Genomic DNA, 14,476 nt, shown 5'->3' on the forward strand with positions numbered 1-14,476 from the left:
TTTTGGCAGGAGTTATACCTAATTAACAGTTTGTGCGAGCGCTAAGCACGAGGTAAATCTTTATTTTTGTTTTTATTTATAGATTTTCACCCCATAGAACATTCTATGTACTTCTTCTAACAATGGAAATGATGGTTATCTCTACTAAATACATGAGTCGAGCGCAAAGAGTGAGCAATTATTTTTTTGATATTTCGATCTACAAAAAAGATTTTAATCGTATTTTAAATACAGAACACACTGCGTAACCCGAAAAGAACAATTGATAAATGCGAGCGCGAAACGCAAGCAGATTTTTTATTCAAATACTGACTTAAAAGGGACCCTTTTAATCTATGATTCCTCTTATTGTTTTTCTTTTTTCCTTCTTTTTTTTCTTTCTTCTTCTTTGCTTAGCGAGTCTGTTTGGCGACATCGGATACCTATCTTGCTAAGCAGACTTGAAACGCGAGCACTTTTTTTGGTATATTATCGTAAAAAATTGTAATTCAACGCATTTAATCTTTTCGGACAGAACATGTATCTTCTCTAACCAGGCAATACGAGGAATTTTGCGCCCCCGCTAAGTTTAATGTCAATTTGGCACCCTCGGTTGAAAATGAATTTGGCGCCCCCATATGAAATATGAGTTTGACTCCCCCTCTGAAATATGAATTTGTCGCTTCCGGTCAGCTACTGTAATACATTCTGTATCAAATTTGGCACACCACCCCCTATTTCGGACATCAATTTCGGCACTCCCCGAGATCGAACATTAATTCGGCGCCCACCCCTCTAGTTCGAATATCAATTTGACGCCCTCCTAGTTCGAAAATCAATTTGCCCCCCCCCCCCTAGATCCAACATCAATTCAGCTCCCGCCCCCCCCCCTAGTTTGAGCAACAGTTCGGCGCCCTCTTGTTCGAACATCAATTTCGGCGCTACTCTAGTTCGACATCAGATCGGCTCCCCCTCATTCGAACATTTTATTCGGCGCCCCCTAGTTGGCTCTCACGACATGAACCAATTCTACTACTCCTCTACAACCAGCTCGTTTTCTAACCGGTTTGCCTAACATTTGTTTTTTTTATTTCCACCACTATATGCAGTTTATTGCAAATTAGTGATTGATTGCTAATCTGCTCCTCGAAGCAAGAAGTTTAATCTGATTTTCTATAACTAATGTGGATTTATCAGTTGTAAAACTGCAACAGGATATTTGCAATTGATCGCAAATATTTTCTTGCAACACCACCTAAGTCTTCTTTGTCTATAGACGAAGTGCTTATTAAACAGATTTCAATTTCACAAAGTGCTATATAAGGATAGACGAATGAGTAGGCAATCCTAATTGTATAATACTAGTAGTTAAATCAATGGTTGGGCAATGTGGTAATCACCTCGTTTTAGCATCCTGTTCCCATCTACTTGATACCGTTTATAGCTTTATCTTTTATTATTATATGGTGATGTGTCTTCTCCATTCGGTATAGGCCAAGATATTCCCTACTCCACTCTATCCCTCTTCCTTCACCTTCGCTCTCTCATATTTTGCCTTTCCTCCATCTTTCTTTTCTTATATCTTATCCACTGGGGTGCATTGTCGTACGCAGGGTGTCGGGGTGTTTTTTAGTCACTTCGGAATTTGTCTATCCCCCAGAAAATTCTTTTAAACTTTTAGGAATATGGAAGAAAGAATGTTGATTGATGTTGATTACCATAAAAAAATCAAATAATAACATTTAAAAAAAATGTGGAACGAATTATTTAATTCAAGAATGGCCATCCCTTTCGAATGACTATTCGAATCAAGCATTACCATTGCTAAAAGGCCTTGACTTTTTGAAGAGAGCCGATGCCAAATACACATCAAATATTCTTAAGAACATTATAGCTTACTAGCAGCAATTACCCGTGGCAGCACTGGGGGTAGGAGTCATTTTTCTTTATCAAAGTGTTGGGGGGGAGGGGGTGACATTCTTGTATGCACAGCTAGACTGCCTATTCACACTGAAAGCCGAGCAGTTTATTGATGAAATATATTTAGACAACTGATTCATAGCAGACCTCTCTTTCAATATAGATAGGAGGTTCAATTAAGTTATGCATCTTGGGTTGAACTGGAGGAAGAACTTCAATAATCATTACAGAGTGAAATCCAAATCTAACTATAAAATGGAAAAAATGTATTAGAACACGGTGTATTCAGTAAGCAGTCAAGAGGCAATTATTGTGATATAGAAATTTTATGATTACATGTATTGGGTCTGAAATAAATATGTAAGTACATTGCACATGTACCTTACAATGTACATTAGACTGCGGTTGTTTGTACTTTTTAAATTAAAGGTTGCTCAATCATATAAAGTATGGCAGGATGTCGAAAGGAAGTGAGAGTGAGAGAAAGGGGGGGGGATAAAAATGAGTGAGACAGAAACAGTGGTGGGAAAAATGAGTCAGACAGACAGTGAGGAAAATGAGAGACAGAGAATGGGAAAAATGAGAGACAGAGGGGAAAATGAATGACAGAGAGACAGAGGGAAAATGAAAGAGACCCACACGGGGAAAATGAATGAGAGGGAGAGATAGACAGACAGTGGGGGAAAAATGAATGAGAGAGACAGAGAGTGAGGAAAATGAGAGAGACAGTTGGGAAAATGAATGTGAGAGACAGTGGGAAAATCAGAGAGAGAGAGAGGAAGAGAGAGATAGAGAAATTAAAGAATACAAACGAGCGAGATAGAGAGAGAGAGAAAAAAGGTTTTAGATGTTAATTGTGATAAAAAGATAAGATTTGTATGGCTTACATGGGCTTTTTAAATGTTTTTTTAGAGGTTTTAGATATCTTTTTTTTACTGGTGGATCAAATAGTTATGCATTGAAATAATTGATAAAAATCTTAGAAAGTACACTGTAAATGTATATCTTATGGAATTATTGTGTCTTTTAAAAATTATATGGGCATCTTCACTGATTATAATACAATATTTAATTTCATTCAAATATTGATACGTGTATGTTAGATTATGTCTTTTTTCATAAAAATATAACACACAATGTATAAAATATAATCATGTTAATTAAAGGCAAGATATGCTACAACAGTATACAGATGAAAAGATCATAATATTTGAGATGGCATGTTATAATGCATAAAAAAGGTCCCGTATGTCTGTTATAGATACACGGTATTGGCTGTTGAAGCGATAAACCATTTTTACATTGTTGCATTTTTAATAAACATCTACATATGTACAACAGAGTTTTGTAGAAAACATGTCAAACAAAATATGTGTAGCAAAAAAGAAAAAATGCCAGTGTTGCCAATTTGCAGAAGAAAATCTGATCAAATTTACCTTTAAATAAAAGGGTTAATAGCAAATCTATTTAAGACAATTTTAATTTTGGGTTTTGGAACTTAGCACTGAGTTGATTATCTGACTCAACCAAACAACTTCATCATATGTTGGAATTTAGATTTACTGCGGCATCAATCATTCAATATAAATATTACATTTTACGTCAAAATACTAACCATGCACTGAACTGTGTACAACAGAGCACTGGCACAGTTTGATTTTGGAGCGTTGAGTAGCAGGTAGCCCAATCTGTTAAAATATAGGATTAAATACAAAGGATGTGTTAATGAAACTGGGCAGAAACATTAGATGTAGACCCTCCCCCCCCCCTCCGCAAACCCCAGTCAACACTTGTTTTCAAAAAGCCAAGTCAGAATAGGGTTAACCGTACCTCTTTGTGACAACTGCCCACATTTTGTACGGTAACCACTGAGGACATCGGCCGATTACGGTATGTTGTTTACGTTTCAGCAGCGCGCACACATATGCATGCAGCCAGCGCATGAGTGAGTACGTACCGTATTTAACTCTATGGTAGGTACCGTATACCGTGCTTTGTATTTCGCTGACCCGAGAGAGGTAAAAGGGACTGGGAATACTTCGAAGCTATACTCAGGGCTGCGAAAAGGAATGCCAAAAATTTACGAATTGTAAAAAAACTTTAAATAATGCGACCAAAATACCACAAGCAACCCCCCTCATGACAATCTGTGAACAATTTAACCATGTTTAGAAAAAATTCCAGCTCGATTGAGTGGAAAACCACGGAGTAAAGCTGCTTCAAACAAACGGAAGGACACACAAGATTAGCCAAATTATAGTAAGGATACGGTTTAAGGCCTTTTACCTGTACACGCCGTCCCAATTTCCACCGCCCATCTAATCACTTTTTTCATGCAAGCGCGTACATTGTTACGTCACTCCCCTCTGCGCGGATACGTCATCAGCTCACTGTTTAATGATTGCCAACGCGTTGCTATCAACTTATCACAAATTTTCTAAGCTTCTCATCGATCGGAACAAACGTTCAGCATGTAAATTCGCTAGAAAATCAAGTGAATAAAGCTGATTTACCGAAAGATCGACTATGGAACTTGGAAAATTCTTCGTGCTGGTTTTGGCCTGCATTTTGCTCGTTTCGGGCAATGCAGATGCCAAATTCAAACGCGGGGAAATCTCTACGGAACAGGTGAGTTGTAAGAGAAAGAGATTTGTAATTGGGAAGAAGAGGGGCGGGGCATATAGATAGTGGTTGGGAAGAATGCTGGCCCCTGAATAATTAGATGAGGTTTAAGTATTGGGACAAAATTAAATCCTGCTCTTTTTTAATTCAACAAAATAATGAAAAAGCATATGGTAACCATTTCCTTGTGTTGTTTAACATTGACTGTAAACAGATAAGAAAATAAAAGTTGTTTGTAAAATTCAATACTGGAAATTGCCCATTTGTCAAAATTTATCCGATTTACAACCTGTCCCGGGGAGCGTTTCATCAACATTTTTGTCTGACAAGTTGTCAGATCTGACAACTTTCCTTGATAATGATTGGCTGAGAGTCACTGTTACCATAGTAACTGTCGGATAAAACATTACTTGTCGGATAAAACGTCCGACAAGTCCTTTCATGAAACGCTCCCCAGATTTGCAACGACTGGATGGACTCATAACATAAGTCGATGTAAAGCCTTATGTTTTCCAAAGAGTAAAAAAAGGAGTAAGAAAAGAAGCATACTGATAATTTACAGATAGTTTCGTTTCCTACTAAAAAAAGGATATCTTCCTACTTATTTCATATGCATTTGATTTTTGAAACACCACGACATTCTTAGTCAATAAACTGAACTGAGTATTTTCTCATAAAAAAATGTCACCAGGAGTACCTGGCCTTAATAGTAAAGACCCAGGAATGCACAATTCGTTATTAGTATTATTATTTATCATTCTCTAATGATTTCCAGCAAAGTATTGAAACATTATAGACCATATTTAAGAATTTAATTACATACAAACTGATTAGTTAAAGACCCTACTTCGTATTTATGTTTGCAAAAAAACAAAAAACGCAAGAAAAAGGACAATTCATACTTGCATTTCTTTCGAAACATATATTTATTTCCGTATAATACTTTACGTATATGATTAATAACAGTGTTGAAAATCAGGCATACATCGAAATGAATAAAAATCCAGAAGTATAAACCCTCGTAATAATTTCAATGAATAAATGATATTTCATTTACCTTCATTGTAATAATGCTATTTGAAATGTTGAACACGTTGTTGAAGCCAGCCACTCTGATAATTGTTTAAAATTTGAAAAATGTTGTTAAAAAAAATAATAATTTTAAACAATAGAGTGATGCATGGCCTTAAAAACCCTTCTTGAAATTTTTGCAAATCGTTTTTACATGTAGTACTTAAACATGTTGAAATTAGTTTATTTTGTAACTTTTCCTGAAGAATTTTCTTTTCTGCACCAAACTTAATGCGCTCTAATGTTCAATCCCTCTCTCTCTCTGTCTTCTCCAGGATATTGCCTTTTTGGATCAGTTTTACTTCCAAAACACCGAAGACAATATTCTGAACTATACTATAACCTACCCAGCTGTAAGTAACACCCTTTAGATAGAGTATACTGGATTGAAACAAATCTTAATTTTAGATTTAGCACACTAAGATTGGTCAGGTTTCAAAGTTTAATCGAATAAAAATTAATCTTTTTGGACACTTTATTTGAAGTTCGAACTTAAATACAACTTTCGTTTTGATAGGAACACGGCTTTGAGTTGATAATTGATGTTAAAATATATTTTTTTTCTCCAATTATTGTGGTCATTTGACTTTTGTTACAAATGTTACGTGTGTGTTCTATACAAGTTAATCAACAATTTGGGATCGGCCGAGGAATGGTAAACTTGCATGCATGCTTAATCTAAATGTATATCCGTATTTATTATTCATTGTGTTCACATTCTAAATGAAAATAAAAAAACCCTTGTTTTAATAGGACCAATGCTGCTATCGACTTGTCATATTCGATGAAAGCTATGGACAGTGGGGAAGCATACGACCGAACGAAAATAGACTGGTAAACAAACATTTTTTTTTATAAAAAGTAGAATTGTCACTTCTATTGATTTTATGTTCAATCTCAGTTCAATATAAAAAGTTACTAATGCAGTTATGATCCGAAGTTATTAGTTTGCATTTATTATTTGTATCTTTTTTTCTTTTCTTGCCTCTATAAGATGATTAATTAGAGTCAGCAATGATCTGCTATTTCTATAAATCAATATAATGGCATTTTAATAACATGCTTTTTATTCTGAAAGCAATCACTGACTATCTAAGCTGTAAAGAAAAAATATCGAATTTTAATGGTATATTTACACTTATATAATTTTTGAAAATTGTAAAACTCTCCTAATAAATATTTAGAAAATAAGCGTGTCACATTAAACCATTAAGTTGAAGCAACAATTTCTTTTCCGATAGACCTGTCGGGGAAAGATTGATCGGGTTAAAGATCTTGATTTTAAAATCAAATTGACTGGTCTTGATCCTGCTTGTCACGTGATCACTGATGACTATGGTTTCAAAGTGAGTATAGCGTTATACTGTTGAAATTTGAGAAAATTTCGCAGGGCACCATAATCTTCAGTACTTTGCCTATCGTGGTCAAGATCATATCTGATGAATTTGTGGAAATGCTGCCGAACTGTTGGTTATGAACTTTAGCAGTTCTGGAATTGATGTTTGGCAAAATTGATATTTACATTAAACATTATAAATTCTCTTTAGGGTCGGCCTATTAACCTTTGGTATTCTGTAATTGTATTATTACACTATAATTTTATCATCATTATTGTTTTTGTTATTATTATTGTTGTTGTTTTATCATTATTATTATTATTGTTATTATCATCATTATCATCATCATTTTCATTAGTAGTATAGTGGTAATAAATATTAGGGTGGTGATATAGTACTAACTCATTATTCAGTTTTCAAATCAATTTATAGAGACATAAACTTAAGTAAACAAACTGAGAACAACAGAATTTGCTTCTAAATTTTCGTTAGATTGTTATTTTTTATCCTTATTTTTGACACTTTCTTTATCCAGTGGCTGGTTTGTCAAGGTACCATCGACTTCGAATCCCGACAGCGCCCACAGTACTATTTTGTTCACCTGACTAATTGCCGATCCAACCGGAAAGGGCTGAGGAATGTCTCGTTTTCTTTGCACATGACAAATGGAAACAATCGTCTCAAAGAATTCGCTGAAAATCAGAAATGTAAGATTTTGCATAATTGATTTATTTTATACAGTTGTCCTTTAATAGAATATGTGTATATATAATGATCATTATGATACAGACGAATAAAAATATCATAAAAGTTCTTGATACATTCAGTAATCATGATATAAAAAACACAGGTCTAATTTGGGATACAATATAAAAACATTGAATATTACCAAATAAATTTATTGATAGGTGTATATATTGATGGATGGATAGATTAACTAATTGAAAGAGTGAGAATGAATGGATAAGTGAGGGGGAAGACAGTAATTGAGTGAGTGAATGAAGTATGGATTAATTGAGTTTGTGATTAACTGATGGAGCAAGTCTGCAAACAATTATTAACCGCCTTTTTCTTTTACTGTTTGAATGAAATATTGAACAAATGAGTGTAACTAGTGATTGATTGGATTTGATCATTCGATTCATTGTTGATTGATTGCTTGCGATTCATCTGCGTGTTAGCCATACCATTACATGTTTTTTAACGAAGTAAAAATTACAGATATTTTCTCTTTATTTTCAAACAAAATGTATGAAAATTTATTTTACAATCCTTTTAGTCATGATGGAGACTGACTTGGCCTTCTTTCTTGGATACGTGGTGATGACTATCGTGGCTACTCGATTCAGATGTAAGCTTAAATGATTTTCAATTCGTTATTAAATATAATTGGTCTTTCGAAAAATAAATTCATTTGTATAAGTTTTAATTGCTTTTTTTTGGAACCATGAGGGTTTTGAACCATGAGGCTTTTTTCAAATTTGTTTGAAGGCATTTTATTATTTGGCCTTCATTCTATTTTCTTTTCTCACTTTTTTCTCTTTTACATGTTTCTTACTCTTTCTTAAATGGCATTTAATTTTGGTCATTCTTTATAGCTATGCTTTATCATTTTATTATGTTGTGCATTTATATTTGTCATTATTCTTACGTGATATACTTGCTTTAATGTTATATAATTATATGATAATTGAGCTTGTTGTCTTGTTTCGATTGTCTGTCTTGTCGCTGAGAAAGCTGCTGCATCTAAACTATCGGTTATTCTATAGCAGTCTGTTCTTCAAGACAGGTGTCTTCTACTCCTAAACATCGATTTATCGAGGTTTGCCCGGACCGGACTTGAAATGACTAAGATGCAAGACGCTGGTAAATTAAAGTTAATTTGAATTATGAAAATATTGCCAATGTTAAACTTTTAGATTAGCAATATTCCAACAACAAAACATTTTATTGAAATCATCATAATGAATGCACTTTCTTGAAATGAATTATAAACACAAAAAACATAAAGTGTAATAAATTGTTGTATCAGTATTAATAGTGACAATGATATAATCATCATTTATAAAGCGCACTTTCCATCTTAACAAAATATTATATTAAGATTAGTGTCTTGACTCTATGACGAGGTCGATAAGCAGACTGAAAAGTGTCGGATAAATCAGGTTCTACTAAATACAGCAGTGTAGTCTGAAATGATAGGTATATATTTTATTTTTGTTATTTTTTCAGCTGAGGTTTTCTCGTGGCTGTCTACGGTTTTCTTTGTGTGTGTTCTTCTGCTTGTGTCAAAGGGGTTCTCTATCACCAGGTAAGTACTACCTCACACAATGTAGAAACTAATAGACGTGAATTAGGATTATATTTTAAAATGATGATGGTGATGATGACGATGATGGTAAATATAATAATGATGATGATGATGACGACAATAAACGAGGACATTAATTTCACTTTTGCTTTCACAGAGCTCAGATTAGCCTACCTGGAACAGTGAAGACGATATGTTTTGGTTTCATCTACTTGACCTTCTACACTATCGTCTTCTTTGACCAACGTGTGCTCCTGGACCCCCAAGACATCATTGTTAGTATGACGTCACTATCAGCAAGCGGTTTGATTGGCCTAAAGTTTACTGGTAAGAATTCTGGAGTCTCAAGTTTACTAGCAATTCTTCATTAATAGTAAGGTTGATAAAGACCTTAAGGATTGTGAGACGGATTCATGAAATTCTTTATTGCTAACAAAATCAATTCTTTATTTCAATGACGTCCTATAGCATATTAGCTGAGAAGCGCTGCTCTCTGTCTATAATCTCGAAAAAAACGACAACTTGTCAATGTGGCAAGCTTGATGGAACACTGCCCATACCACATGAGTTTTCTCATTATCATCTTACAAACTTTAAAGGCCTATTGCTATATGTTTCATTTTACAAATTGATTCAAGTGTATAATGGTCAAATATCGTATTTTTCTATTATTAGATATCTGATCGATATTTTGCCATGAAACAAGTCCGAAGACTGAAAAAAGTCATTGTTATTGTTACCCTATTCTATTACAAGTTAGAAAATTACAACATGTGGTACTTCTTTATTACACCCCCCCCCCCTCTTTTATTCTCTATCTTTCTGTATTATCAGGTGCTATCATTTTCGTATACGGCTGTATCGTGACGATCAAGAACCACCCAAGAAAGGTGTCCTTCTATTTACCATTCACTATCTTCTTAGTGTTTGGTTTGTAGCTGAGCCTACCTATCGACTTCTATCCTTGTACGTCTACCCATTTCTAAAAAGGTACTTTACATTTTCAGTTATCAATCCCATAACTACCAGAAAGAGGTTAATCTGCTTAAAAACACACACTAAAGAACTTCCCTTTTCATTAGAAACAAAACAACACTCCTACTCTTTTCTTTCAGAATAGGCCTATTCAAAATCTCAAAATCTCTCTTTTGAAATCGATTTTCTGCTGAAAATATAGATTGACTTAATGTTAGAAGTTAATAGTATACCATGTTTGTATAGTCACATTCAGATTAACAATCATGAATATTGAGTTCTTGATATATAATATATATATATAAATAGGTCTATTTATCATAGGTCTATTTGGAAGCAAGGGTCCTACTATAACTTCTCATATGTCGGGCAAAGCTCAGTGGATTTTTCATTGTGTCATTAATATTTGAATCCTGACCCAGAATTAATAAAATTCTTATCATTCAAGGTTATCACCATTTAAGTCATAATTACACCTTATTTGTTTTCCCCTACAGTCCTAATATCTGGAATGGGATCGACCTGGCTTTGTGTTTTACTGGACATGCCTATTTCCTGTATATAACGCGACCGGACCGTCTTAATAAACGGTTCCCTTTCCATCTGCGAGCAGGAAAGGTATATAAGGCTGATACATATTTATATATAAATGTATATATTATATGTATATGTATATAATACCTGGTATTTCCGTAACATCATGTATAAGTGATATATTGTGTTTAAATGAATTCCTAGTTCAACATAAGTCTTGTCATGAAAGACATAATGCCTATCTTGAATAATATATGTTTAAGACTTGAAGAAAAATCATGAGATAATTAACATTACTTTTCTGTTCAAATAAAAATAAATAAATAAATAAACCAGTGTCAAAGCGTATAATGATGGAATATACACATGTAGACCTATATATTAGCATGTTTGTGATTTATTTTTTATCTATAGGTTTCATTCCGTGATATCGATGAAGACGTAGAAGATCTCTATATTCCATCGAAGGACTTTTATTCCATTTTCCAAACTGGAAAGAAATCGGATATCGGACCTGGAACGACATTGACTATCCCCGAAGGACCCCAGCACTTCCAAACACCAGTGGTAGGTCCTTGTTTTATTTAGATTCTGATATACTTAAATCATAATCAACAAGGTAAATAAAATGAATGACAACAAAAACAACATCAAATAAAATCTAATTGCCTTTTTTCATGATCATGTAGACAAAATCTCAAAAGTAACAATCTAATCTTTGGATTGGAAAATGATATGCCGTTTAACGATAAACCGAATTGATTTTTAATATATATAAAATAAAGACGAGTAGTCGTATCTCCATTAATGGCAGATAAAGGAGATTGTCTTGAGTATTATATGAAATTCGTTTTATTCTTAATTTAGTTGCCTTTCAACGCACCATCGGAAGAGTGCCTGGCTGTCCTTCTTCGACCATCCTTACCGGAGATACCAACCGTGTCTGCTACTGTTGACCTATCATACCGAATACCCTCACCGGAGATACCAACCGTGTCTGCTAATGTTGACCCAGCATACCGAATACCATCACCGGTTATACCAACGGTATCGGGTACTTTCCAGAAACAGACACCTGCAACGTCCTCGGTATTTGTTTCCATGCCTTCTGTAGTGGCTAGGCAGTCGAAGAAGATCACTCCTACTGGGTCATCAACCGGTCAGAAACAATTTCCGAACGAAGACGGCGCGGCAGTTGAGATCTCCACGGTAAGTTGTAAGAGATTGTGGAAGAAAGAAGAACTACTTGTGTGCAAACAATCTTTCATACGTGTATTGTTTTATTGTTAATAACTTAATACCCCAATCATCATCATTAGTTGCAAATGGGTTCAAGTCTTTCAGCCGAAGGTGAAGTCGTGTTATGATCAATCGAATAGTTATTACATGCCAGATGAATGAATAATTATTCAATTTCCTTCTCATTTTTAATAGGCTTCTGTTCCCAAAGGAGGGTTCTCTATATTCTCCGTCCAGAAACAACCAGTGAGTGCCCTTAGATGTATAGATAAGAATGTAAGAAATAATTTTCAAATAAGATGAACGTTTTTTTGCAATTAGCACTCTTTATTTTAATTTAATTTTATTTCATATATATTTTTATTTCATTTATTTATCTATTTCTATTTCATTTATTCATGTATCTATTTATTTATTTCTTCTTTTGTTTGGGGGTGTGCGCGATTTTTGCAAGAAAAATAGTTAAGTCCAACATATAGATGTTTCACCAATGTCAAATAAAACATATATATTATATGAAATAACAAGTTTATCTCCAAAAACGGTACATGCATTGTGAATTCAGAGTTCATGGGAACTTCCATCACATCAGCAATTAAACTATACAGAGATATCTAATAAAGATGTTGACATCATGTACTTCTTACAGGACACCGGAACGTCTCCTGTATCTGAGTACATCAAGACAGAAGACAAAGACACATTGGATCGTGAAAAGAAGGTATTGATCATAAAATGTATTTTACTGTATAATCATCGTATTCAATGCCCCCAAATCAAAGTGAAAATGGCCGGCGTAGTGAATAATTTGACTTTATCCGTAATAATCTCAATACTACTGGATCATTACACCTTACATATCTTCGGCGCAGATAAGATACTGTCATGGCGTTCAAAAAATTATATCAGTTTACCTCGCCTGGGTAGAGTGTGGCTTGCAAGATGAAAACTTATTCTTCGTAGGAAACTGAAATAAATCGTTAAATTCGTTCAGATGTGATAAACCATTTGAGAATTACTGCAAAACACCGTTTTAGATCGAGGATACTGTCGTCAATCCTTACACTTCTAAAGTGATATAAGTTTTATGAGGTTAATATTAACCTTTTACTTCATTTTCTTCATCTCAAAGCTTGCTGCTCCAAAAGGAGGATATTCTATCTTCTCTGTGAACAAGCAACCGGTATGTATCTCAAAATGAAGAATTGTAGTAATTAGAGTTAGTATGAGAAGATTTGGAATCTCGATAATGAAAACTACTAGTATATTATCACAGTTTAAAAGGAGTTAAATCAGCTCGTTTGTGGCTTGTACTAAACGTTATGTGATTTGTACCTAAACAGAAAATACTTTCCATATATAAACACTTTTTTTCTTTTAAATTTTTGTTGTAATGTAATCATCTTTACTTGGTTTATTTAAATCAGGACACCCTGACTTCGCCAAAAAATTCTGACACGGATGTGACAGATCAGACGCAGAGGTACACCTCTGTGAATAAGGTACGCAACCAATGTTGCAAATTGAATACAACATTAATATATTTTAAAAGTTTCCCAGCGTTTCCTTCAATGTATTTAAGCTGATGTACCAAGATTATGTTTTGTCTGCACAGTTTTCAATTTTCGTTTAGTTTTGTAAATGAAGAGTAGCAGTACATGTATCTCCTCCGTTATTGAACATTTTTCAATCATTATTTAAGAGCTTTTGCATGTTTGAGTTCAATTGCTTTTCCAGAAATGACATTTTGCATAAACGGAACAGGATATTCAAAACAACTATGAGAGACATGAATTTAACATTGAAAACTTATGATAATCTATTGATTTCTTGTAGGAACAGCCCAGTCGTGGCAATGACTACAGCTTCTTGCCAAAAGATCACACCATCCCTCGAATCCACTGTGTCATCTTCTCCGAAAACTTCCAAAGGATCCGGATCTGATGTCCAACTGACCCATCTTCCTCTGGAGATCCTGCCAGCGGCATGCAAACCCAATCAAGAGCCTTTGAAGACCAAGGTTCCTTGGGACTCTGGATCTGATGAGAAGGTGCAAGAAACCAGAGTTGCTGAGAATCTGAAACAGATCGTTATCAAACCAGTAGATGACTTTAACATGGATAAAGACATTGATGAATCCCGATTTTACACAGAGACCAAAAGCCAGGTCAACGGCGTCGATTCTAAAGCGAGGATCAAAAATGTTTCTACCAGTTCAAATGCCTACCTTGCAGATAATGAACCCCTGAGGAAACCAAATCCGATACTGCTTTGTCTGACATCCAAAGCCAGAATAACGGCGGCATCCAAACGTAAGGTCATCAATGTTAAACCACTGAATGAGCCTTGTCTGAAGATCACTTCTACAGGGAATCCAGGGCCAATGTGGTTACTGCTGCTCGAATCCAGAAAGTCCTTGATGCTACAAACGAGCTCGGGCAAGAAATCACATCTTTTTCTGATGACATCATGGTCGCTGCACGAAAGC

The 14,476-nt window shown here is 34.6% G+C and overlaps 2 protein-coding genes across 2 annotated transcripts; both read left to right on the top strand.

Annotated features, from left to right (window-relative positions):
* Nucleotides 1-4,425: 4,425 nt before the first annotated feature.
* Nucleotides 4,426-8,323, top strand: LOC121412090. The gene is made up of 6 exons (XM_041604999.1): nucleotides 4,426-4,527; nucleotides 5,868-5,945; nucleotides 6,346-6,426; nucleotides 6,834-6,938; nucleotides 7,465-7,636; nucleotides 8,209-8,323. Exons 1-6 carry the CDS (start codon nucleotides 4,426-4,428, stop codon nucleotides 8,292-8,294), a joined length of 624 nt encoding a protein of 207 aa, XP_041460933.1. The 3' UTR covers nucleotides 8,295-8,323.
* Nucleotides 8,324-8,725: 402 nt separating this feature from the next.
* LOC121412091 lies at nucleotides 8,726-12,291 on the top strand. The gene is made up of 8 exons (XM_041605000.1): nucleotides 8,726-8,795; nucleotides 9,162-9,240; nucleotides 9,398-9,567; nucleotides 10,075-10,165; nucleotides 10,713-10,833; nucleotides 11,164-11,316; nucleotides 11,617-11,958; nucleotides 12,184-12,291. The coding sequence occupies exons 1-8, from the start codon at nucleotides 8,774-8,776 to the stop codon at nucleotides 12,289-12,291; spliced, it is 1,086 nt and encodes a 361-aa protein (XP_041460934.1). The 5' UTR covers nucleotides 8,726-8,773.
* The last annotated feature ends 2,185 nt before the right edge of the window (nucleotides 12,292-14,476 follow it).

The sequence above is a fragment of the Lytechinus variegatus genome, chromosome 3, assembly GCF_018143015.1.
Source record: "Lytechinus variegatus isolate NC3 chromosome 3, Lvar_3.0, whole genome shotgun sequence".
In the NCBI taxonomy this organism is placed as follows: domain Eukaryota; kingdom Metazoa; phylum Echinodermata; class Echinoidea; order Temnopleuroida; family Toxopneustidae; genus Lytechinus; species Lytechinus variegatus.

What these genes read in the sequence shown, in the direction of transcription:
- LOC121412090 (XM_041604999.1), top strand. Translation starts at nt 4,426, where the DNA reads ATGGAACTTGGAAAATTCTTCGTGCTGGTTTTGGCCTGCATTTTGCTC. An exon ending in GGGAAATCTCTACGGAACAG is followed by an intron (nt 4,528 to 5,867) that starts GTGAGTTGTAAG and finishes TGTCTTCTCCAG; the next exon opens with GATATTGCCTTTTTGGATCA. An exon ending in GACCGAACGAAAATAGACTG is followed by an intron (nt 6,427 to 6,833) that starts GTAAACAAACAT and finishes CTTTTCCGATAG; the next exon opens with ACCTGTCGGGGAAAGATTGA.
- LOC121412091 (XM_041605000.1), top strand. Translation starts at nt 8,774, where the DNA reads ATGACTAAGATGCAAGACGCTG. An exon ending in TCCATCTGCGAGCAGGAAAG is followed by an intron (nt 10,834 to 11,163) that starts GTATATAAGGCT and finishes TTTTATCTATAG; the next exon opens with GTTTCATTCCGTGATATCGA. An exon ending in CGGCAGTTGAGATCTCCACG is followed by an intron (nt 11,959 to 12,183) that starts GTAAGTTGTAAG and finishes CATTTTTAATAG; the next exon opens with GCTTCTGTTCCCAAAGGAGG.